At 41.9% G+C, this 23,974-nt stretch overlaps 2 protein-coding genes across 6 annotated transcripts; both read left to right on the plus strand.

The window, feature by feature from the left end:
• The first annotated feature begins 1,207 nt into the window (after positions 1-1,207).
• Positions 1,208-5,904, plus strand: LOC140339017 (uncharacterized). Of its 5 annotated transcripts, none has more exons than XM_072423498.1 (9): positions 1,208-1,358; positions 1,653-1,718; positions 1,986-2,086; positions 2,209-2,300; positions 2,406-2,508; positions 2,758-2,844; positions 2,937-3,019; positions 3,103-3,205; positions 4,010-5,904. In XM_072423498.1, the coding sequence occupies exons 3-9, from the start codon at positions 2,053-2,055 to the stop codon at positions 5,116-5,118; spliced, it is 1,611 nt and encodes a 536-aa protein (XP_072279599.1). In that variant the 5' UTR covers positions 1,208-1,358; positions 1,653-1,718; positions 1,986-2,052; the 3' UTR covers positions 5,119-5,904. The 5 variants fall into 5 exon arrangements, with proteins under 5 accessions (XP_072279599.1, XP_072279595.1, XP_072279600.1 ...); XM_072423499.1 differs by lacking the exon at positions 1,208-1,358 and adding an exon at positions 1,376-1,527; XM_072423494.1 differs by having other exon boundaries at positions 1,653-2,086.
• Positions 5,905-19,289: 13,385 nt separating this feature from the next.
• On the plus strand, positions 19,290-23,133 carry LOC140339054 (uncharacterized). Its single transcript, XM_072423591.1, has 6 exons — positions 19,290-19,663; positions 20,168-20,317; positions 20,448-20,603; positions 20,708-20,828; positions 21,120-21,221; positions 22,195-23,133. The coding sequence occupies exons 2-6, from the start codon at positions 20,240-20,242 to the stop codon at positions 23,121-23,123; spliced, it is 1,386 nt and encodes a 461-aa protein (XP_072279692.1). The 5' UTR covers positions 19,290-19,663; positions 20,168-20,239; the 3' UTR covers positions 23,124-23,133.
• The last annotated feature ends 841 nt before the right edge of the window (positions 23,134-23,974 follow it).

The raw sequence follows: 23,974 nt of genomic DNA on the forward strand, positions 1-23,974 counted from the left end.
TCTTTATAAATGATATAGAGTTTGGGATTATAAGTACCAATTATGTGTTTGCAGATGTCACCAAACTTTGTAATGGAATTAAGTCCATACAGGAGGTCTATAATCTACAAGCAGACCTCGATGTACTGTTTAATTGGGCAGCCAAGTGGCAAATGACATTTAATATAGATAAATGTAAAGTTATACACTTGGGGCTAACAACATGCATGCTTCATACTGTCTATGGGGAATACATTTGGGGAAGTCAGAAATGGAAAAGGATCTGGGGGTTAATAACTTAATAACAACATGCAATGGCAAGCTGCAATATCTGAAGCTAGTAAAGTACTTTCTTATATCAAACGAGGAATAGACTGCAGAGATGGAGACATAATCCTGTCCCTGTACAAAGCATTGGTCAGATCACATCTGGAATATGCAGTCCAGTTTTGGGCACCAGTTCACAAAAAGGACATTGTGGAATTGGAGAGAGTGCAGAGAAGGGCAACTAACCAGACTGGAGAGGGTCAAGGAGAGAGTTAGAGCTCAGGTAATCGGGGAGTCTTTTGTAAACAAGGTGCTGTGTGGAAATATAGTTTGGAGAAGGTGAACAGGCCTTCTTTCTCCTTCTTCATCTGTCACCCAATCTCGCACTATGCAGGCATGATATCAGGTGACGTGAATAGAGAAAAAAAAAAAAAAGAGAGCTCACAATGCATGTGACTACAACATCCCCCCCCCTCCCCATTAAAAAATGGCTCCTTCTGTGCATGCATAGAAAGAGCAGCTGGGAGCCTCCCGGGATGCATGGCGTATATATTGCGTACCTATTACATTCCCTGCAGCAATCAACACAGAAAGGGGAAGTGCTTAAACATTTTTTTTTAATTTTTTTAAAGGGTGTTGCATTTAAATCAGTCAGACTCTCCGTTCCCAGCCAGTGTCAGAACAATGTCAGCCTAAATATAATTGCCAAGAATACAAAAATCCTATAAATGTTATAACTTTCATAATAGACTAAATATTACTTTCATTGATAATATGTTTCAGACGTCACTTCTCTGTCATCTCCATTGACCTCTAACTTCCGCTCTGTGGTTCTACCATTTCCGCTGTGCCTAGCGACTTACTTGTCGCTACAGTGACGTTTAGTCACGTGAAGGACCAACTTCCGGACATTGACAGCTTTTTATTCTGTGGTGGCAAACCTACCACTAGAGGGCGATAGTTTACCATATGATAAGTGGTAGTGTCCTCAGTTCTGAAGAGGCGGGGGCCATTTTGTTGTAGACCACAACATTGAATGAGGGGTATTTAGAGCACAAAAGACATGTCCTTGTGGGGTTGTGCGTCTGGAGAGCATGTCCAGTGAGGAGAAGGTAATAATTTCTTATTTTTATGAAAGAAGGAGGAGAGAAGAGCGTACACTCCATGTGCACTGAAATGAAGAGGAGGGGAGGGCATTGTCCTCAATAAACATCATCTTCCTGCAGGTGCTCTGATGGGTAGGACATTGGATGGGGAGCTCCATTGGGGCTCATAGCAATGGTAGGGGGTACTCCTACCATGCAGCAAATCACACTATATAAATGCCAATGCCTGAAATGGAATCACTGTCATCACTAGGAAGTAAAAAAGCAATCTATTGCTAAATAACTTTCTTGATTTTGTAGGCATACACAGACAGCGACTACATTGGGTGATGATTGAATAACAATTGGACCGCCAACAGACATCAGGTCAGATCATATGTCCTATATGTTATTGTTAAAGCCCAAAATTAGGCAGCAAAGATAATCACCTCTTCGTAGGAAGAAACAAAACACTCCTCCATCCTGAGCTTCCATGCTGAATGAAGTCATTTTTTCCACAACTGTATATTATTGATTATACTGATTATATTCAATCTTTGCTTGGTGAAACTACTAATGACACAGGAAAACTAAGGTAACATTTTACATATAAAGGTATTTTAATAATGTATATGCGTGATTTGTTCATTGTAGTAAAAACCTGATAAGTTTCAAGGAGTGTGAGTATTTAGAAGGACACAAGGATCTCTACAAGGACATCATGATGAAGGACCATCAGACCCTCACATCACCGGGTAAGAGGAGACTTTATTTTCTTGTAAAGGAGAGAAGAGTTCTGAGGATCCACCTAGATACACACATCCTCTGATATAAAGACAATAAAACAATGTATTCAGTCAGTGTGTGTTTCCTACAGATGGATCCAGAAATACCCCGGAGAGATGTCCCCGTCCTCTGTATTCCTGGGATTCCACACTGGAGGATCAGGAGATATCTCGGGAAGATCAGGTAGGTGGATCTGAGTTTATAAATTATTTTGTATATTTGAGACACAAAGAGAATGCTTTTTATGGAGATAAATTGGATCTGAGCAATATTCTGTATTTTTTAAAGATTGAAGATTTGAATATAATTGAAACAAAAGTAGAGAACACATACATGACAGATGATGAACTGTGTAAGGGGGAAGAGGAAATCCCTATGGAGATCAGTACAGGTGAGTAATAAACACTAAATCCAGAAAAGAGTCTCAGATTCTCCTCCAGTATGTGCCCAGTCATGGGAGTCAGGAGCTACCAGTCATATTAGACTCCAGCTCTCTTCCTCATATAATGTTATTGTGTCTCACCTGCCAAGAGAAATGACAAGTCTCTCCCCCCCCCACACACACACACCCTCTCACCCTCTCTCTGGGGTCCCTCATACATCTCAGTACAGTGGGCTTCACTATCATCTTAATTCACAGAACCCAGAGATACACTGGGAGAAACCGAAGCTAAGGAAGAAAGAAGAAGGATTAAAGAGGAGGAAATACCTATAAAGATCGGAATTGGTGAGAATTGACCTCTAAATACAAACAAATAAAATCTTTTACAATTGTCCTTATAATTGAGTGTTAATCAGCAATGTATGTGGTTTTTACAGATGGATCTACTAACAGACATACCCCAGAGAGATATTTCTGGGAGATGTCCCAGGAAAATCATGGGATCCCCCGGGATAATCAGGTAGGTAGAATTTAGGCTTGCAGCACTGTAAGTCTTGTGTCCTGCCTGTTTCAACAAAATATTTTGTTTTTCTGGATACGAAGGATGAAAACCAGGAGGAATACAAAACCAAAGACAACGTGGAGATGCTTGTAATCAGTAATGACCTGTGTAAGGAGGAGGAAGTTTTTTCAGAAATCAGCACAGGTGAGAAATAATAAAATAGCAAACACACACAGGTAAAGCTTATGTCCTTTTAACCTTCCTTGCATCTCATGTTATTTGGAGCATGAAGGGTCTCATAAAATTTGATTATTGCTTTTTTGAGTCTTTAGTCACCTCCTCATCACCCCTTTCCTGCCTTTTTGTTGGCTACTGCATGTGCTGGGAGGTCTCAATGGTGAAAAGAAGAGACCATTGAAGCTGAAATCAATACCTATATTAAATAACACACTAAAGTTTGGGTTGACTACTCTATTTCTACGCAGACATCTCCAACCTGTTCAACAGCCATTCTTCAAGTTCACTTCTCGTAATTCACTGGGTGAATTATTCCCCATCATTTTCCATAGGCTTAGCTGCCCGTTATGTGTAATATTGTGAAGAGGGACATCAGTTTAAAGCTGCATATTTCTTTTTTACCACCCACAGATATTCCTCAATTTTAAGTGTACACCACAGTGGCCAACAGTGAGTGTTATGGCAGGCTTCCATTGTGGTGTTGCAATAGTTGCACAGCATGTGTCTAGGTATGGGGGTTCCAGAGCATGACACATTCATATTGCTTCAATTTTAATAGGAATCTCCTTTGTGACCCTTGTTTTAAATCTATAATAGATTATTAGTATTACAAGCTTAAAGGTTGTAAATCCATTTTTTTTTAAAGATGTGTCCAATAACTCGTTACATTTAAAGATACCATTGACTTTGAAACAAGTCCCTTGCTGTTTAAGAAGCTCGAAGTTGTTCCTTTAAAAATTCTTATGTCTTTCCATATCATATTTTTTCCAGATGGACGACCCAGCTGGCGTATTTGTGGGAGACAACCAATAGTCTCTCAAAATAATGGTATGCAAAATGCACACACTACAGCAGCAAATTACATCAACCTAAATGGCTGTCCTGTGATTCAGAGAGCTGAACTCTCTATACATGGGGGAAAGTTTCCTGGTCCTTCTAATACTATCGACCTCAACACAGATTATTCTGAGACAGGTGACAAAGAGGAGAAGCGTTATTCATGTTTTGATTGTGGGAAAACTTTTAGCAAAAGGTCAATTCTCTCTAAACATCTGGTGACACACTCAGGAGAGAAGCCATTTTCCTGTTCAGAATGCGGGAAATCTTATACCCAAAGATCGACCCTTGCTATACATCAGAGAAATCACTCAGGAGAAAGGCCGTATTCCTGTTCAGAATGTGGTGATCGTTTTTCCCAAAGAGCATGTCTTGTCTCGCATCTAAAGGTTCATACAGGAGAGAAGCCATTTTTATGTACAGAGTGTGGCAAGAGTTTCTCTCGAAAATCTTCTCTTGTCAGGCATATAAAGTTTCATAAGGGGGAGAAGCCACATTCGTGTCTGGAATGTGGGAAATGTTTTTCTCAGCGTGCCAAACTTAGTGTACACCAGATAACTCACACGGGGGTGAAGCCATATTCATGTTCCGAATGTGGGAAATGGTTTTCCACTAGAGTACGTCTTATGTCACACCAGATGATCCACACAGGTGAAAAGCCCTATTCTTGTTCCGTGTGTGGGAAAAGTTTTGCAGAGAGATCAAACCTCATATCGCATCAGAAAATCCATTCAGGCGTGAAACCGTTTTCTTGCTCAGAGTGTGGCGGCAGGTTTGCCCGAAAATCTTCTCTGTTCAGACACATAAAGACTCACACAGGGGAGAAGCCGTTTTTGTGTACAGAATGTGGGAGAAGTTTTTCTCAGAAAGCCAAACTTATTATACACCAAAGAACTCACACTGGGGAGAAGCCGTTTTCATGTTCGGAATGCGGGAGATGTTTTACTGGAAAAGCCTATCTTGTGAGGCACCAGACGACTCACAAGGAGAAGCCAAAATCTCATGAACTGGCTCTTAAAGGCCACGAACTGCTCACAGGATAAACTGGTTTGAAAATAGACAATAACTTTCAAATTTTACATGCTGACTTTATATCTGCTATTTCATCACAATCTCTATGTTTTTCTGTCTGGTAATCATATCTAAATTTCCTCAAGAAGAGTGAGGTCTGACTTCAGACACTTTTGAATCATCCTCAATGCCCCCAAATGGTTGCTATGCAGTGGCGTTTAAACACTGTTTCCTTGCCCATGCAGAGCAAGGTGTTGATGTCTTTAGAAAAGAAATCCCCAACCACCATACTCACTTCACCTGCGCTTAGTTGCAGTTCCTTCTTGTTTGAAGCCAGCACTGAAATTGTCTGGTTTAAGAGCAGCAATAGCACTCCCATGGTCATGTGACTTGTGGGCTAGTGCTTTGGCCTAGAGATTGACTGCTAAGCCCTGGTAACTGGCCAGCACTGAAATTGGCTGGTTTAAGAGCAGCAATAGCACTCCCCTGGTCATGTGACTTGTGGGCTAGTGATTTGGCCTAGAGATTGACTGGTAAAACAGGTCACATTCTCTTTATTTATAGGGAGTATGGACATTAGGGGATGCCCTTTCCATGATCTACATTAGTAATGATGACTAACACCAGCATAAATAATACACTGAATCCTTCCCCCTTAATTTTCCTGAATTGTACAGATTGACTTGTTATTACATATTGTTTACTGTATGTTGTATAAAAAAAAACACTGTAAAGTCATGTTTCTTAATGACTTCCTGTTAAATTGTATGTGTAGCCAAAGCTTAGTTAAAGAAGAAATAAATCCCATCAGTATAGTTTTTGCTGTGCTGTTATTGAAGACATTTGCTATACTTTTACTTTCCCTTTTTTGTTGCATGTATTTAAACAAAAAACCATGTAAACAAAAAGTAAAGAGCAAAAAAGAAGTGGACAGATGTGCTCGGAAGGGCCTCTGAATTGACATAAAATCCTTGTAGTGCTTCTGACAAGGGCAAGATACTCCAGTCTACCTGGACGAAACCAGGTGGATTCCACTCTATAGGGACCATTCACATGCTGTCCACCAAGTACTTGGTGAGGGCCCCTCCCCAAAGAGAAAACCATAGTAAAATGCTCCAAGCTGTCGATGTCACGGTCCCTTCCGTGACTGAGGTTAGAAGATCTGTGGGAAAAGCTACACGTGAGGTTATTAGACAGTCTCTTCGTTTTTACTTGTTTCTGTGTTGTTGTTTGTAATGAGCACACCCCTTTGATCAGCTGCAGCTGGTGGTCATTACTGCTCCTCCATTTAGACTGCTCCTCCATTTGCTATTTAGGATAAGTTGAACTACTTTTGGTGTTTTGTTGTTACTAGGCCTCAGGGAGATGCTGGTTCTTTCATCAGGGAAGGAACCAGTAGTCTCAAGCCCAGTCACTATTCCTAGGGCAATTCAGGGCTACTAGGGCCTAGGTTCCAGTGTATGAATACTCCCACCTTCAGGGTATATTTATACTGTCAGGAGTCAGGGCTAGGTTAGGGTGTCTGTAGGGGGTGACCATTTCCTTCTCCCTAGCCATTGAAGGCCTAGTCCCTTGTATTTATCCTTCTGTTTTCCTCCCCTCCCCATTATCCGTGACAGTCGAGAAGACCTTCTCTAAGAAGTGTGTTTAGCAGAAAACGGCTCTGAGCGTGTGTTAGTGCATCACAGTGGGGTTCGAAACCAAAATCTTTATGCTGGCTACCCTGGAAAGCCATCCTATGATAGCATGAATACTGTGGGCTCTCTGCTTTCCCAGCCTTTGCTCTACCTATACTTTGTATAGCTATCAGAACCTCAACCCTTCATGGTAAATGCTAAATTCTCTAAACCATGGTGGGAAATTATGCAAGGTCCAAACTGCACTCTACAGCCAGCAATTCCTGCCATAAGACAGATACCACACTTCATCTTACCCAGAAGCCAAGAAGCAGCAGGAAAAATCTAAAGGGGAATTCAGCTATTGAAAGTTGTAACCAGGTGTCACCATTGGAAGTTTTTTTTTATTTATATGACTTTCTATGTCCAAGGCAAAGACAAAGTATTTTTGACAAAGTATTTTTAAATACCAACCTATGATTACCTCTGCCACTCTTTCCTCTATGTCTTGACGTCTCGGAATACCCCAAAAAAATCTGTGTTGGATGAGGTCGGAGCCTTTACATAGTTGATTATGTCATCCCACATGTAATCGGCTGTTCAGGCCCATGCACTGCATCATGAGACGAAGTCAAATACACACCGGTACTTAAAGGTACTGGTATTTTGCATCAGCTGCAGCAATAAAAGGAGGGAGGACTACTAAGGTGAATATAGATTGGAGAGAGGGCTGTAAAGAGATCCTGTCACCTGGCCCATTCTAATTAAGCAATAAAGTTAATATTATTAATAAATAATATTTATATAGCACCAACATATTACTCAGCATGGTACAACAAATAGGCGTTAGAAATGAAAGTCAGAGGCAGGCAGCGACACAGGAGGAGGAGCAGTCCCTGCCTGAAAGAGCTTACATTAGGTGGGGAAGCAGAGTACAAAAGGAGGGGGGATATGGAATGCTGGGTGAGGAGTGAGGGTTTTAGGAGTTAGAAGACGGGTAGGTGAGGTTGAAGTGTTGGGTTTGGAGTGCACTTTTAAATCAGCAGAAAGTAGAGGCAAGCCATATAGGACGTGAAGGACCATTCCAGAGAGTTGGGGCAATTCTTGAAAGTTATATACAGGACAAGATGGTTAGTATAAAGGAAATCTAGACAGAATAAAGCAGATTAGGGTAGGCCGTTGCCAATGGCAACAGTGCCTCCCATCCCCCAACCAGCAATAAAATATCTGCTGCTGATTCCTTAATAACACTATGGTATACTCAATGTTTTCATTAACCCCCTGGGCGGTAACCCCGAGTGTGGCTCGGGGTACAAAAAAAACAGTTGAGAGCGGTAACCCCAAGCCACACTCAGGGTATCTAAAAAAATAATAACGACTTACCGGGTCCCGCTGGCGTCCTGCCTGTCTGATCCCATCCTCTGGCTTTGTCCTCTTCCTTCAATCAGTCTCCCGGCGACTGTTGTGGCCCACTGCTGGGAGTTCTGGATGACGTTGTGCATGCGGCTGTCGCTAGGGGTGCGGCGGGAATTTCAAATTTATTTTGTATTGCGAATATGAAATAACTGTTTTGAATGTAACACACTGGATGTCTAAAAGCGGTACATTGTCTTTCATATTCGTATAATATAATAGTATGAGTATAATACATTTTGAAATACAAAATCAAGTCAAAGTTTATTATTAAATTAATTTTTTTAAATTGGTATTATTTTTGACATGATTTTGTGTTTCAAACTGTGTTATACTCATGCTATCATACTGTAAAATAAATTTTCATAAAGGACAATATATCGCTTTTAGACATATAAATCCAGACAGAAATGAACCACCCAGCAGGTTAATAAATAAATTTTAATCAAGCTGAAAAGAGGCACAGTAGCCATCTGCTTCCTCTCTAACATAAACACAACTAAAACTCCACCCACTTCCAGCACGTGGTACGCTCACACTTCCTGTTTGTTTACCTCTGCAGCTCAGGAGATTCTTGGTTGCTTTAGTGATGGCTACAGGCTCCAGAATCTCAGTAGTGGCCATTTTCTTGTAGCCCACATTTACCTTCCTTTGCTAATTTCTTTAATATCACAAATATTTTTCAGAATTTTGACTGCTAATAGAATAGTTGTCCATTAAACTTACTGACAATTGTTTTTAGAAAAGGAGAACAATAGAGTGTTTCTTATTGTTCATTGCTAGAGACAGCCATTTGGTGTAGCCCTGGTGAAACATATAGGAGTCTTGTAGTTAAAAAACGTCATGGTTGGGGTGTGAGGTTGAGGATAGTATGCCCAAGGTAATAATGTATTCCTTTATCGAGTTAAGGTTATATTAGCACGGCACTGAATGAAGTGTACTGAATGCAGGGTCATGTGACTTTGTAGATAATGTGACCTGTCCTCTGTAAAGCACACAATCAGCAGTCAGCTGGCTCTACAATGGGGAATTTGTTCTCCTCTGGTGTATTGGGGTCTCTATAGAAATAAATATTACTAAAGGGGGCCTGTCACTAGTAATCAATTCAATATGGCACAGGGAGTACATGGGTACAAACAATGGCCTTGACATATGGATATGCAAACAGCTGCAATTCACACTACTCCCCTACTTTTTATATATGGTAGTATGTCCATAATGATCTTATCTGAGTTTGTACATCCTTTCAATGTCTGACTTGAGCAAAAACAAAATTTGCTTGGAACACACGCTCTAAGCTTGCAGAAGATCCGGTCCATCCTTTACGTCAAGCCAAAGTGCGGTATTTGGTATACATACATGAACTTTTAGACACAATGGAGTGTGTTGGGTCTGCCACTCATCAGTAGGAGAACCACTTCATTCCTTCTCAGCTGAAACCTCCCATTGCAGCCACATGGGCCTGATTTATAAAAGCTGGTGAAAACAGATTTTCATAGGAGATCCTGGGGGATCCAGCAAACCTGTAAAAAATAATTTAGTGTTAGTTGGCAAAGTGCTGGACCAGATCCATTCCAGGTTTTATGAATTACATAGGTTCTCCCATGATAGTCTATCTTCCCCGGTGTTGGAGATCTTTAATAAATCAGGCCCATTGTGTGACCACTTAGAGTCTCTTTGGCTTTATATGAAGGGTTTGTGACAGTGTTTCTAAACCAGGGTTCCGCCAGAGGTTGCTAGGAGTTCCTTGCGCAATGAGCAGTTATTGCATTTCAGGTCAGACACCAATGATATTTTTGGCTATCTGTAAGGGTGATATCTCTCTGCTGGTCAGCAATGTAACTGACCATCACACTAATAGGTGGTCTATGAGCTGTGGATTTAGAAATCATTCCAGGGGTTCCATGAAGACCTGAAAGTTATTCAAAGGGGTTCCCCCATGTTAACAAAGGTAGAGAAAGTCTGGTTTTTGAGGACTCAAGATGTTTCATAATACATTTAAAGAGGAGCTATAGGGGCTGGTAAATGAGTTTTTCACAATTCACCTTGTAATAGTAGAAGAGGTGAATAGACTATTACTTTAATAATTACTTTTTTACATGCTCCAGGACTTTGCTAGGTGGTATTAAAGTGTATATCCAGCCATAATAATTGCATTTTGGGAAAGAAGCAACTCAGTATACACTTCCTATGTTGAGCTGTGCTACTTTTAAGTGGCACCAAAAAAGGCATTGAATGGCTTTATGGATGGGGGTTGTATGGTGCTGGTGAGATGCAGTCGAGGGCATACATAATATAGGAAAACATACAGTTATACTTATGACCTCTTTGGCCATTTTTCACTCTAGTAACCATTACCGAACTATGGTGGCATCACTTGTTTTCTGCCTAATCATACTTGAACATATGTCCTTTATACTGGCCCCACCAATCAGGAGGAACTGGCATTTCTCATCACTGTTATCATTACCTAGTGTCAGGTTCTTTTAGGGGTTCTCCAAAGGAACCATCAGAGATGAGACAATAGATCCTAATTAGGAAGATATATTGTTTCTACAAAGAAAATCAAATGCTTAGCAGTTAAAGCAAAGAGATTCTAACTAAAATCAGAAAATCCATTAGTCTTTATAGGCATACAGAATCACTCCAGTATAGGAGGGCTTAGGCTGTTATCTAATTGTCATTAAGCAGATTTTCCAATAACGTATAATCGGTAGTCCATATAAGCATAAAGTTCAAAATTAGTTAATGAGGTGGATAAACCTCATGTCTTTTGGCACAGAAATGACTGTCCACCATCTAGGATTCTTGTTCAAGCTGGTATTAACCACAAGGGTCTCTTATCAGCCTTCATGGCCATCCTGTGCTAAGCTTTCAGGGCCATCTCGCTGATTATTTTGTTGCAGCTGGTCTCTGAAACAATCAAGCAGTAACTAGTCTTCATAGGCACTGAGTATATTTTATATGCTATGTATAGGCCCCCCATATTTTTCTCTCTCTAGTATAGTTTGTGTTCTTTATCTACATTTGACAAGGTATTCAATCCACAATAAATAATTTAGAGCTTGTTTCTATATTTTACTATTTTACTCTGCCACTCCCATCTCCTGCCTTTGGACTGATTTATCCACCTGGACTCCAACACATCCTATGCTGCTGCCATTCTGAACTGGTATTTCATCAAACCATCTCTTTGACTGAATCATCATCCCTTACTTCTGGAACTCAGCAAGTTTACAAGCTTCAGTTGAACCCATATTACTGGACTGCTTCTCTTGGACTTCAGTTTGCTACATTGTTTATTGTAGGCATATGGTTCCCAATTATCTGTAAAAATGTATTCACCCTGCTCTCTCTTTGTTGGCACTACTCCCTGTCCTCCCCAGTCTGATAACTCATTGTCTCTCTGCTCCTTCACTCTCCTTATTTCTTTGTCTGTGCTCCTGCACCTTTTTTCTCTACTGATACTTTCTAGTGACATCTCATCCAACCCTGGTCCCCCACACAGCCTCCCCCTACCATATACTCATCATGACACTCCCTTCTCCTAACCTCATCCCCATTCACCCTACCCATAAGTCCTTACCCCCTCTCTCTGGCAGTCTATGGAATGCCAGATCTGTTGGCAACAAATTAACCTCCATACACAACCTTCTCCTTTCTAAGTCTCTGAACTTTCTTGCTCTCACTGAAACTTGGCTTTCCTCCCCTGACTCTGCCTCTGCTGCTGCTCTCTCCTATGGAGGCCTGCACTTTACACATACCCCTAGACCTGGCAAAAAAATAGGGGGTGGTGTGGGTCTCCTTCTCTCACCTAACTGTACATACAGAGTCCTTCCTACCCGACCCTCTCTCATTTTCACCTCTTTTGAAGTCCACTCTGTCCGTCTCTTTGGCCCCTTACCCCTCATTGTTGCTGTTGTCTACTGCTCCCCTGGCCCAGTATCACAATTTTTGGATAACTTTGCATCCTGGCTCTCACACATTCTTTCCTATGAACTGCCCACCCTCATCCTTGGTGACTTTAATGTTGCAATGGATGAGCCCAACCTTCCCTCCTCAAACTGCTCTCCATTACCTCCCCATTTGGACTCACTCGGAACATCAATGGTCCCACATACATAGCCAGACACACTTTAGAACTGGTATTTTCGAAACTCTGCAACCTCACCCTCCTTGACAACTCACCATTTCCCCTTTCTGATCACAACCTTATCACGTTCAACCTATTAAACTCTTGCCCTCCCTTGCCACATCCCAGACCTGGTCAGTGGCAGAGAGAGATATCAGTAACCTTGACCACAACCTTTTCTCAAACTGCCTTGCCTCCCTAACCCCCGCTCCCTCTCCAAAATCACCTCCCCAGATGAAGCTGCCACCATGTTAAACCACTCTCGTTCCTTGGCTTTGGATAAAGTAGCCCCTGCCACCTTCCGCTACCTCCTCCCTGCCAATCCCCGACCCTGGCACAACAATCACACCAAACAGCTTCAAAAGACTGTTCGTGCAGCTGAGCGCAAGTGGAGAAAATTTGGCCTCAACGCTGACTTCATGGACTACAAAGCCAAGCTACAAAGCTTTAACACAGAGCTCACTGTCACCAAGCAAAATTATTTCTCCGCAGTCATTTCCTCTCAAGCCTTCAACCCATGCAACCTCTTCTCTACAATTGACTCCCTCCTAAAACCCACACCTGCTCCCCCCACAACATCCTTCTCAGCCCAAGACATTGCCACCTACTTTAGAGATAAAATAGACAATAGATATGATGTTTCTGCTCACCGAGCCACTCCGACCATACCCACCCCTTCCACCTGTAAATCATCATTGGCCTCCCTCAGCCCTGTTACTGTGGATGAAGTCTCCTTTCTTCTCTCAACATCTCCATCTACTACCTGTCGGCTTGACCCAATTCCCTCTGATCTACTCCGTGCCCATTCCTCCACCCTGGCCCCTGCCCTAACTGAACTATTTAACATCTCCCTATCTACTGGTACATACCCCTCAGTTTTCAAACATGCCATAATTCTCCCTATCCTAAAGAAACCCTCACTGGACCCCTCCCTCCCTTCTCCCATATGTCTCCAAACTTCTTGAACGCCTTGTCTACAAAAGACTCACCTATTACCTGAGCACCAACTCTCTCCTTGACCCTCTTCAGTCTGGTTTTAGAGCTGCCCACTCCACCGAAACAGCCCTTACTAAAGTGGCCAATGACCTCATCAGAGCTAAGTCCCAAGGCAACTTTTCCCTGTTCCTTCTCCCTTATCTTTCCTCTGCTTCTGACACTGTTGATCACCCCCTTCTAATACAAATCATGCACTCTATTGGTATCAGTGACACTGCTCTCTTGGTTTGCTTCCGTCTGACCGCTCCTTTCAAGTTTCTTTCAATGGTAACTCCTCCTCGCCCACTCTCCTCCCTGTTGGTGTTCCCCAAGGGTCAATCCTTGGACCGGTTCTCTTTTCTCTGTACACCTCTTCTCTTGGCAGTCTCATATCCTCCTTTGGCTTACAGTACCATTTGTATGCTGATGATACTCAAATCTATCTGTCCACCCCTGACCTGTCTCCCTCAGTCCTGGATAAGGTCCCATGCTGCCTGTCAGCCATCTCATCATGGATGTCTGACCAATTCCTGAAACTCAACCTGGATAAAACAGAACTCATCATCATCCCCCCCTCAAATTCCAAATCTCCCCCTGACATATATCTAACTGTTAACTACACTGCCCTCCCCTCAGGCACGTTGTCTTGGTGTCACCTTTGACTCTGCCCTCCCATTTACCCCCCATATTCAAAACATTTCCAGCTCCTGTCACTTTCACCTACACAACATCTCCAAAATCCACCCTTACCTGTCCCCAGAGACCATCAATTTCCTTGTACATGCTCTGATCTCTCGTCTGGACTACTGTAACCTCCTCCTCTCTGGTATTCCACTAACCCGACTCTCTCCTTTACAATCTATTATGAATGCTGCAGCTAGACTCATCCATCCTTCCGATCGTTCTTCTTCTGCTGCATCTCCTTGCAGATCTTTACACTGGCTTCCATTTCACCCTAGAATTAAATTCAAGCTCCTGTGCTTTGCCTTCAAATCCCTCCACAGTTATTGTCCCACTTACATTTCTGGTAAGACCTGGTAAAAAAGTACTCCCCCAGACACTCTCTCCCCTCCTCCAATGACCTACTAATGACTTCCTCACTCATAACCTCATCACACACACGGATACAAGACTTCTCTAGAGCTGCCCCAACACTCTGGAATGGTCTTCCTTGTCCTATTCTTGCTCCTATTTTCTGCTCATTTAAAAGAGCACTCAAAATCCATTTTTTCAAACTTGCCTACTCATCTTCTTCTGTCTTTTGAAACCATCACTACTTCCCACCATTACATATCTCCCATCCTATTGTGTGTAAATGGTAGGAGGAGATTTTTATTTTTTTAAAGTAGAGAAGAGTATTGAGGATCCACCTAGATACACACATTCTCTTATATAAAGACATAGAAACAATGTATTCAGTCAGTGTGTATGTTTCCTACAGATGGATCCAGAAATACCCCAGAGAGATATCCCCGTCCTCTGTACTCTCAAAATTCTACACGGCAACATCAGATGCTTCGAGAGGATCACGCAGAAGATCCATATATGAGGGATTATGATCCATTTAGGGAGGATGAAATACCTCCAGAGATCAGCACAGGTGTGTAAAAAAACAGTAAATACAGAAAAAAAATGTCCCAGGTTCTTCTTGTTCAGTCACTACAATCTCTCCCCCTTCCCCGTCAGTAGACAGGACTCTGGCTCTCCTCCTCACACCATGTCATTGTGTGTAGGTATGAGCGAGAATGCCTGGAACTTCCAATGGTTCCGCGAACCGATTTCGCTAAAACATCGGAAGAGGAAATTAAAACAGGACTCCCAGAGCTGCATTCAGTAATTAACCTCTAGTGCCCCGGGGATCACACAGTGTTCTCAATGAATGGAGCCACAGCTACAATCATCGAGAAGATGCCTGGCAAAGGAGAACCTCCTGACATTGCAGTATAAAGCTGCGTACACACGTGCAATTTTTGTCGTTGGAAAGGATCTTTCACGATCACTTCCGACAAAGGACTACACGATGCATGAACGGTGCTGTACATACAGCACCGTTCTGCTCTATGGAGGGGGGAGGGGGAGAGCAACAGAGTGACACCCTGCTGTGCGCTCTCCCCCTTCCCTTGCATTAGGATCGGTCGTCATTCGTCGTCCGTGGATCCGCCAGGACGGTCGTTCGGACGATGGACGACGCCGACTGTACACACGCCAGATTTTCGCCCGATATCTGGCTGATGCCGATTATCGGGCGAGAAAAATCTGACGTCTGTACGCAGCTTAAGTATCTCTTACAAATAATACATTTGTATCTGTAACAAATGTATCATTTGTAAGAGATACTTATATTACAATGTCAGGAGGTTCTCCTGTGCTGGGCATCTTCTCAATGATTGCAGCTGTGGCTGCATTTATTGAGAAGAGTGAGTGATCCACAGGGCACTAGAGCTTGACCTCTCGGTGAATCAGAAGGCTGTTCTCGCTTACATTTTCGGTAAGCGAGAAAGGCCCGATTTGCAGCGAGATCGAACTCAATATTCTTGCGCGCTCATCCCTAATTGTGTGTAACCAGCCAAGAGACGTAACCAGTCTCCCCACACACACACTCTCTGGGGTGTGTTATGCCTAAGAATTATACCCTACAATAAAAAATATACGCTTTTTGCATGGAAATTTGCACGGAATTGGACTGTTAGGGAGGTTAAAGGGCAACATTTTTGGCTGATACTGGAACCCGAAATGAGTGTAACTAGACAAAGATTGCCTATAAACCACATTCACTTGAATGTACATTTGTAGGTTTGAAAGGCAAAGGTAATTCTATGGCTAAAACGGTTTCAAATTTAGAACACAAGTCAGTACTTGCCCCGTTTAATCTCATGGTGACAACTGGCAACATAGATCGGTTTCTCTGTCTTCTGGTTCCTCCTGCCGCAGAGTTCAGATCTTCTATGACCTCCATTGGCATTATGTTACCAGCTGGTCCCAGCAGTGTACATTCTAGCAGAGGGGATGTGTGCATTCCTGGGGTTTGCAGACTTGTTGTTATGTGTAGTCCTCCAGTAAGTAGCTGTCCTTTCTTTGCTGCTATGTCTGAAGGCTGGTAGCTAGAGGTGTCAACTGACCTCACCTGCTGATTATTATAGCACTCACTCTGCAATCTCTGCCCAGCCTGTAAATCACTTCCAAGTAATTAGTCAGGCTCAGATCAGATACTCATTGTCCTAGATAGTGGTGAGTTTCCAACCTGTTGAGGGTGTGTTGCTATTAGATACGTTACCGACCCTTGCTTTGTCTGACCTTCTGCCCATTTGCCGTCTGGACCAACTTTTCTTGTGGACACCTTACCTGGCTTACCCTACCTTCGGTGCATAACCTTGGCCTGGTTTTTTAAACTACTGACATCTTATGATTTTGAAGAGTACAGTATTGGGGATTGCATCTGTATAAGCATTGGCATCTGACCTGAGGCTTTACAGATACGTGGATTGGTGAAAACATAATTGATATCTGGTTTGTCAGGATGTGCAAAATATTATTGATACAGATGTGATGAAGAGACAAGGATGGATTATACTTATACTTCAGAACAGATGGCCTAAAACTGGTGATAATATTGATTTAGTGCAAGTGGCACAAAAGTTTTCATGTTTGGGGTCAAAGTTCAAAAAAGATATAGGAATTTTGAAAAATACAGAATAATAATAATATATTCTATATAGTTTAAATATAGAATAATATATCCTTCAAGTTATCTGATGGTTTGGTTGCACCCAATGCCCTGAAGACCAATAATTTTGATCTAAATCCTCCATCTCACTCTTTGAGGCTGGACAACAGGAAAATCCAGGAAGTCAACCCTAAGATCCTTGAGCTACTGACGGGCCAGGTGAGCGGTGCCAGGAAAACAAGTTCACATGGAAGAAATCTTAAAGGAATCTTGTGAGTGTGAAAAACAGTACTCGGCCAGATATTCCCTTATGAAGCACTTCAATTTCAATGTGAAACAAAAGTCATCTGTCAGGCTTATGGGTGCTGAGATACATGAGTAGGCACAAAAGAAATTCCACAAAGTACGTTTGAATATATGCTTTACACTCTTTAACAACACTGCCACATACTGACTGCAATACTGTTCTTTCCACTACTGTGTAAGATATAATAAAAAAAAACTTAAGGTTATCTTATTTATGCACGTCCAGTTCTAATGCCTTTATATCAGCACTCAATTCTATAGCAGCTGGAGTTGGTTTAATGTTTTAAAAGTGGACTGCTTGGTTTGTGGTAGGTTCGATCATATGATATAAAAGATACTGAATTCACATCTACATCCTGGGGTAGGTGCCACGCCTAACCCAACAGCCTTTAGTGCTGGGCTTACCTGTCTTTCCTGGGTGTCTGGGGCCTCCACAGTGGGTGTTAGGATGGGGAAGAGCAGAGAATCAGCCCCCCTTGGGATAGTAAATTTACTTCTATGGTTAATGGGAGTTGAGTAAGCACTTGCCACTAGGGTAAGCTAGCGGCTTTTTTTTTTTTAATTCAGACAGAATCCTTTCTGGGCCAACTGTCTGAGGTATCACAAACAGTACTTAATGTTGTCACTGCCCATTTTTAGGTCAAAGTCCTCCATCCAAGGATTAGGTAGGAGGATTTTTTTCCCAAACCATCAATTAAAGCTTTGGTCCTCCATGGTATCAATATGTCTTATTTCTATGCTAGAAGATCCTCACCACTGACATGAGACTCTCTGGCTGTGGCTGATTTCTTAGCACCATCAGTGCTGGGGTTCTGGATGCAGGAAGAGACAGGTCTACCAATTAGCAGTCTGTAGAATATCTGTGTGATCTATCTGTCTCTTCAACACTTCACAGCCCATCTAGTGAAGTTCTAAAAAGAACCTCATGGTAGCTTACAAAAATCACCAAGAAAAAAAATCAAGAGTCAAACAGGCCCCGAATTTACAACCAAGTCCAGGGACATGATTAAACTTGGGTCACCCTGTAGGGTCAATTTTCACATATACAGTATGTGTTCCTTCCTCTGATACTGTGCCATCTATAGCTGGTGGATCTATACCGGTCAGGAGAAACCTTCGTACTTTGAGGTAATATGGGCACAAAAGGCCTTCACTATACAATAGTGAACTGACCACTGAGATTCTACAGACAAGGCTGAGTATATTATAGGGCGGTCTGGGCTGAGGTGTCTTCTATAGCAGCGGTCGCCAACCGGTGGTCCACAAGAAAATTTTGGTGGCCTGCAGCTCAGGCCGGTGCCTCCCCCCAGCGGGATGGGAGGGCCTAGCTGGGGGGGGCGCACAAGCCAGCAGAATACGTTTCCTGTATGGATTATCGGCTCAGTTCGGTGGCCTTGTGTCTCTGAACACAACCTGCCCACTCTCCCTTCGCAGGCTCAAACCTGGCATCAAGACATTACTCTGGGGAAAGTTTCTTTGTGGAGTCTGTGCATTTAGTGGTCCGTAGATCCAAAAAGGTTGGCACCCACTGTTCTACAGAACCCCAATTTTGCTTCTCATCTCATAACTTGAACCAGAACAATGGCAACTGTAATATAACTGGCTGCTCTATATTTTAATATAATATTATTGATAAATATGTTACCATCGTTACACCGAATCGTATCATTAATTACAAACCTCCAGCATAAGCTAAACACATACAAACTCCTCAGCTGCTTTTACATCTTTAGCACACGCCCACATCCGCTTTGTGGGTACATCACTTCCGGTACGTGCGTTCCATAGCCGTCCAGCTGCTTCCTGTTTACCAAAGGACGCCCAGAAAAGTATCTTCCAATGAGCAGTGACAGGCAACTCTTTATTTAGGTCAGGGTCACCACTAGAGGACGACAATGAGCAATAATAACAGGAAGAAGTTTCCTCAGTCCAGGAGGGATGGTGGCCATTTTGTTGTAGACCCTAAAAAATGTATTTGCTTTATTCATGTTTGGTGAGGCAGTTAGCATTTAGGCATTTCATATTTTCATATTCATTTTTCTGCTGATAAGAGGTCTTACTAAATCTATGACAATATGTTTGTGTAATTGTATGAAAGAAATAATGAAATAATAACTTGAATGTACTGTTTATTTAAATTTCTTTTTTTCATACAAAGGATTTTTTGTTACTCTATGACATTTTTTTTACAGTTTCATTTGACATTTATTAGTTAGGCGGTTAGGGTAAAAATTTACGCATATAGCTTTTCCTGGAGTGTTCAGTGTTAGGAAAATCCCGCCGGATGCTTCAACAATAGTCAGCCATCATATGTACATCCCATCTACCCTGATACCGTCCTTTCATGACCTTCAAATCTTGGTGGAATGGTTCACTTTGCTCATCACTGACTTCACCAAGTTGTTCCGGGAAGTTAGAAAGATGGCTCTGCAGAAAATTCGAAAAGTACAATGCCTTTGTTCCTTTTACAAGTAAGTTTTCTCACGCAGTCCTGATGCTATGGGTGTTGTGAGGCCTTCTTCGATAGTCCTAAATCGCGTGCCAAATCCCTTATGAACAGAGGCCTCTTCAATTTCAAACCCTTCATCATCGTTGTCACATAGTTCATTACCATAATCATGTTCTTCAAGAAAGGGTAGTGTAACGAAAACCGGCACAGGAATTTCATCTGAATGACCACTGGGCGTATAGCTGATGGTAGACTCGGATACTATGTTGTTACATTTATTTTTCTTATATCCTGGAGTTTTCACTATACAGAAGTAACAGTCACTGAAATGATCTCCTGGCTCTCACCAAACCATAGGTATACCAAATGGCATCTTATCACCTGTTCCCTTTGTGCACATCCGTAAACCCTTGACACACTGTTTGCACACCTTATGAGGGGCCCAAAACTTATCATGACCACCAAGTTTTGAAACCAGTCTAAAACCATGTTTTATATATTCATTAATGTTTTCATTTATTTGCAGGTATTTATGTAATATGAAAAACACAACTTGATTGAAAGTAGGAAACATTTGCTTTAAAAGGAAAGCTTCAGTATGGAGGAGCAGTGGAGTCACATGACTGAGAGGATATTAGACCTCACTCTGGAGATCATCTACCTGCTAAATGGAGAGGTGAGGATGATTTCTGGGAAGTCATATCTCTGTCGGTAAAGGAGAACAAAAAGCTCAATGATCAATGCATTTAGACTTTAAATCTTGTTTGGATAGTCAAGTAACTTGGATTTATTTTCTTTATGTACAGAATTATATAGCTTTCAAACTATCTGATGGCTTGGTGATATCCAACCCAAAAGAGACATCAAGCTCTTTTATGGAGTCTCTATCTTACGCTCTACGAAAAAAACAGAACAAACTTCTAGTAGTCACCCAGAAGATCATTGAGCTGCTTACAGGAGAGGTGAGCGGTGTAACAAAAAGTGAATATTAAAAAGCCCCTAAACTAAATACTACATCAAATAATTATTTATTGTGCCAATAGAACAATGATTTTTTGTTATATAGGTGCTGTTGGACTTAAACCAGACTGACTGTAGGTTGGAATCTAGAGAAGAAGCAGAATATCCTTTTATGAGGGGTGATAAGCCATGCAAGGAGGAGGAAATCCCACCAGAGATCAGTACAGGTAAGAAATAAACACTAAATCCAAAAAAGAGTCCCAGATTCTCCTTGTTCAGTCACTAAAACAATCTTATTTTCTCCCTCCTCCTCTGTCAGTAGACAGTGATGGGGGGGCAGTATGTGCCCAGTGAGAGAATCAGGAGCTATTAGCTTCTATTAGACTCCGGCTCTCCTCCTCACATCATGTCATTGTGTGTCACCAGACAAGAAATGTGACTAGTCTCCCCCAACACAAACTCTCTGGGGTCTCCCCTAATCTCAGTACAGAGGGCTTCATTCTCATTGTTATTCACAGATGATCCTGGAGATACTCAGAAATATATTAAAGCTGAGGAAAAAACGGAAGTAATACAAGTGATGATTAAAGAGGAAGAAATGTGTCCAGAGATCAGCACAGGTGAGTGATGGTTTTTAAACAGAAATATAAGCAGTATTTAACAAGAGAGATGGTAAATGATAAATTGTTATAAGGGCAATGGCACCTCTGAATGGACAGCTAAACTTTTTATTTTCTTGAAAAAGGGACATTCTCCTTCCATTTCCCTATCTATCCTATTGTTCCATTTTAGGGACCTGGGCTTCCTCTAGGTTTCAAGACTGTTAATGGTATGCACTACAGGTGGTCCTTTGGTTACATACGAGATAGGGACTGTAGGTTTGTTCTTAAGTTGAATTTGTATGTAAGTCGGAACAGGTACAATATTTTAATAAATGCAATTAGGACAGATGTTTGCTTCACATAATATTAGGCACACCGTGTCATTTACTGTATAAAATCCTCCCTGTGAGTAAATCACAAACAAAGCAAAAATATGTAAAAAAACTTCTTTAAAATTCATTAACATTCATTACCTTCTGGAGCAAGCTGTGCTTTGATATGCAAAAAGAACAACTGCAGAGTTTGTCTTGGTCATTAAAGAGTTACAAGATGTTGCAGAAGAGCTCAGTCCTTAAGATCACCTACAACATCAGCTTTGTTTAGCAAGATTTCCTCTGCATGTCATGTAAACCGCCCCCCCTCTCCTCCCATCAAGCCTCCTTCCTGCACACAAGGGAGCAGGGAAGCCCCTTTCGTATCTAGGAGTTGTTCGTATGTCGGATGTCCCTACCTCAGGGACAACCTGAACATACAATGACTTAGTGACTTAAACACACATTCATACACATTTTATGATCTTCATTTCAAACAGAGAGCTCAAATTATAGTGCTTTATTAGGATTTAACAATAACCACCAGCACCAATACTCTGTGTGAAGAAACACGGCTCTGAGATCCAAACTAGATTTTATTATTTACATACTGATTGTATAGAATGCAGACACCATGCAGTTCAGCTTGTAATATTCATATTACTTCTGTTTTCCTTCAGGTTGTACAACAAAAGATAATGGTGCCACATTTGGTTCTATAGGAGGAGACACCATCACCCTAGAACCCCAACCAGCAATTTATGGAGTAGGTCTGTCCACACATGACAGGAGTTTCCCCAAACACTCGCCTCCCATTACATATCCTGAAGCTGATGCTAGGGGAGAATCATGGTCTGGTGAGTCTCCACCCCAGAGGGAGGACCTCATTTTACATCAGGAAGGACATGAAGGAGAAAAACCATACTCATGCTCAGAATGTGGGAAACGTTTTCCTCGGAAACAAGAACTTATTGGCCACCAGAGAACTCACACAGCTCTAAAGTCATTTTCCTGTTCTGAATGTGGGAGATGTTTTACGCGGAGATCCAGTCTCACTGAACACCAGAGAATTCACACGGGGATGAAGCCATATTCGTGTTCAGAGTGTGGGAGAAGCTTTAGCCAGAAATCAACTTTTTATGCACATAAAAAAGTTCACACAGGGGAGAAGCCATTTTCATGTTCAGAATGTGGAAGATCCTTTTCCAAAAAATATCATCTTACTTTACATCAGAGAAGTCACACGGGAGAGAAGCCATATTCTTGTTTGGAATGTGGAAGAGGATTTGCCCAGAAATCTCTCCTGATCGGACATGTCAGGATTCATACAGGCGAGAAACCACATTCCTGCGAGGAGTGTGGAAAATGTTTTACGCTGAGGTCGAACCTGGTGGCACATGAAAAAGTTCATGCAAGAGTGAAGCCATATGCATGTTCAGAATGTGAAAAATGTTTCCCATCCAGGGATCAGCTTACCATACACCAGGCTGTTCACCTAAGGGACAAGCGTTTTTCATGTTTGGAATGCGGAAGCTGGTTTCAGGAGTTAGATCATCTTCTCTTACACCTGAGAACTCACACAGGGCAAAATCCACAGTCATGTTCTTAAAAAAAAGAAATACACGGCACAAGGGACATCTGCTGCAATAAACATTATGATCAATGGAAAATCCCATTGTCTTAACGCAGCACATACGTTTAAGCACATTAGACAAATCTTTATAGAACCCCCTCACACTTGTGCAACCCATAATGTAACTATTTTTTTTGTGTGCATTAAGACATGTTAAACTGAGGCAGTGGTGCCTGAAGCAAGTGAAGCTCTAGGTATATGTTGCACCTGCATAATTGCTGCATTGGCAGGTAATGTATCTGTAGAGAGCATTTCTATTAGTATCATGGTGGATAGGCCGCTCTAAGTTTACCTTTGGATCAATTGGTTACTGAAGATCCAGCTCATCAATCTTTAATTCTATGATCTATCCTTTGGGGTCATATAATTTATAATTAGTTTAAAGCACCCTGTGACCTAAACATTATTTTAAGGGTTTCCTCATGGTAAAAACATTGATAAAAGCTAGTTTAAATGATAACTTTCAAAGTACTGTCATCCTGTTTCCCTTTCGCTCTCCATACACCTGTACTTACTGATATTATGGCAGCCCTGGCTCCTTTTTTGCATCGAGTGGTGTCTGTGCAGTAAAGCCCCATAGTCCTCCGTGGATTTGGTACTCGGATAGCTCTATAGACGTCTTAGGCTTTAATGTGCTGGCATCACTGGATGTAGACAAAGAGTATAAATCTGTATAGGGATCCGCCCCTACCTGTCCCCTGAGACCACCAAACTCCTTGTGCATGCTCTTATCATCCACCGTCTGGACTACTGTAACATCCTTCTCGCTGGTATTCCACTAACCCGACTCTCTCCTCTACAATCTATTATGAATGCTGCAGCCAGAC

The sequence above is a fragment of the Pyxicephalus adspersus genome, chromosome 10 (assembly GCF_032062135.1).
Source record: "Pyxicephalus adspersus chromosome 10, UCB_Pads_2.0, whole genome shotgun sequence".
Taxonomy (NCBI): domain Eukaryota; kingdom Metazoa; phylum Chordata; class Amphibia; order Anura; family Pyxicephalidae; genus Pyxicephalus; species Pyxicephalus adspersus.

What these genes read in the sequence shown, in the direction of transcription:
- LOC140339054 (XM_072423591.1), top strand. Translation starts at nt 20,240, where the DNA reads ATGGAGGAGCAGTGGAGTCACATGACTGAGAGGATATTAGACCTCACT. An exon ending in TCTACCTGCTAAATGGAGAG is followed by an intron (nt 20,318 to 20,447) that starts GTGAGGATGATT and finishes CTTTATGTACAG; the next exon opens with AATTATATAGCTTTCAAACT. An exon ending in CCCACCAGAGATCAGTACAG is followed by an intron (nt 20,829 to 21,119) that starts GTAAGAAATAAA and finishes TGTTATTCACAG; the next exon opens with ATGATCCTGGAGATACTCAG.
- LOC140339017 (XM_072423494.1), top strand. Translation starts at nt 2,053, where the DNA reads ATGATGAAGGACCATCAGACCCTCACATCACCGG. An exon ending in TCAGACCCTCACATCACCGG is followed by an intron (nt 2,087 to 2,208) that starts GTAAGAGGAGAC and finishes TGTTTCCTACAG; the next exon opens with ATGGATCCAGAAATACCCCG. An exon ending in AGATATCTCGGGAAGATCAG is followed by an intron (nt 2,301 to 2,405) that starts GTAGGTGGATCT and finishes TATTTTTTAAAG; the next exon opens with ATTGAAGATTTGAATATAAT.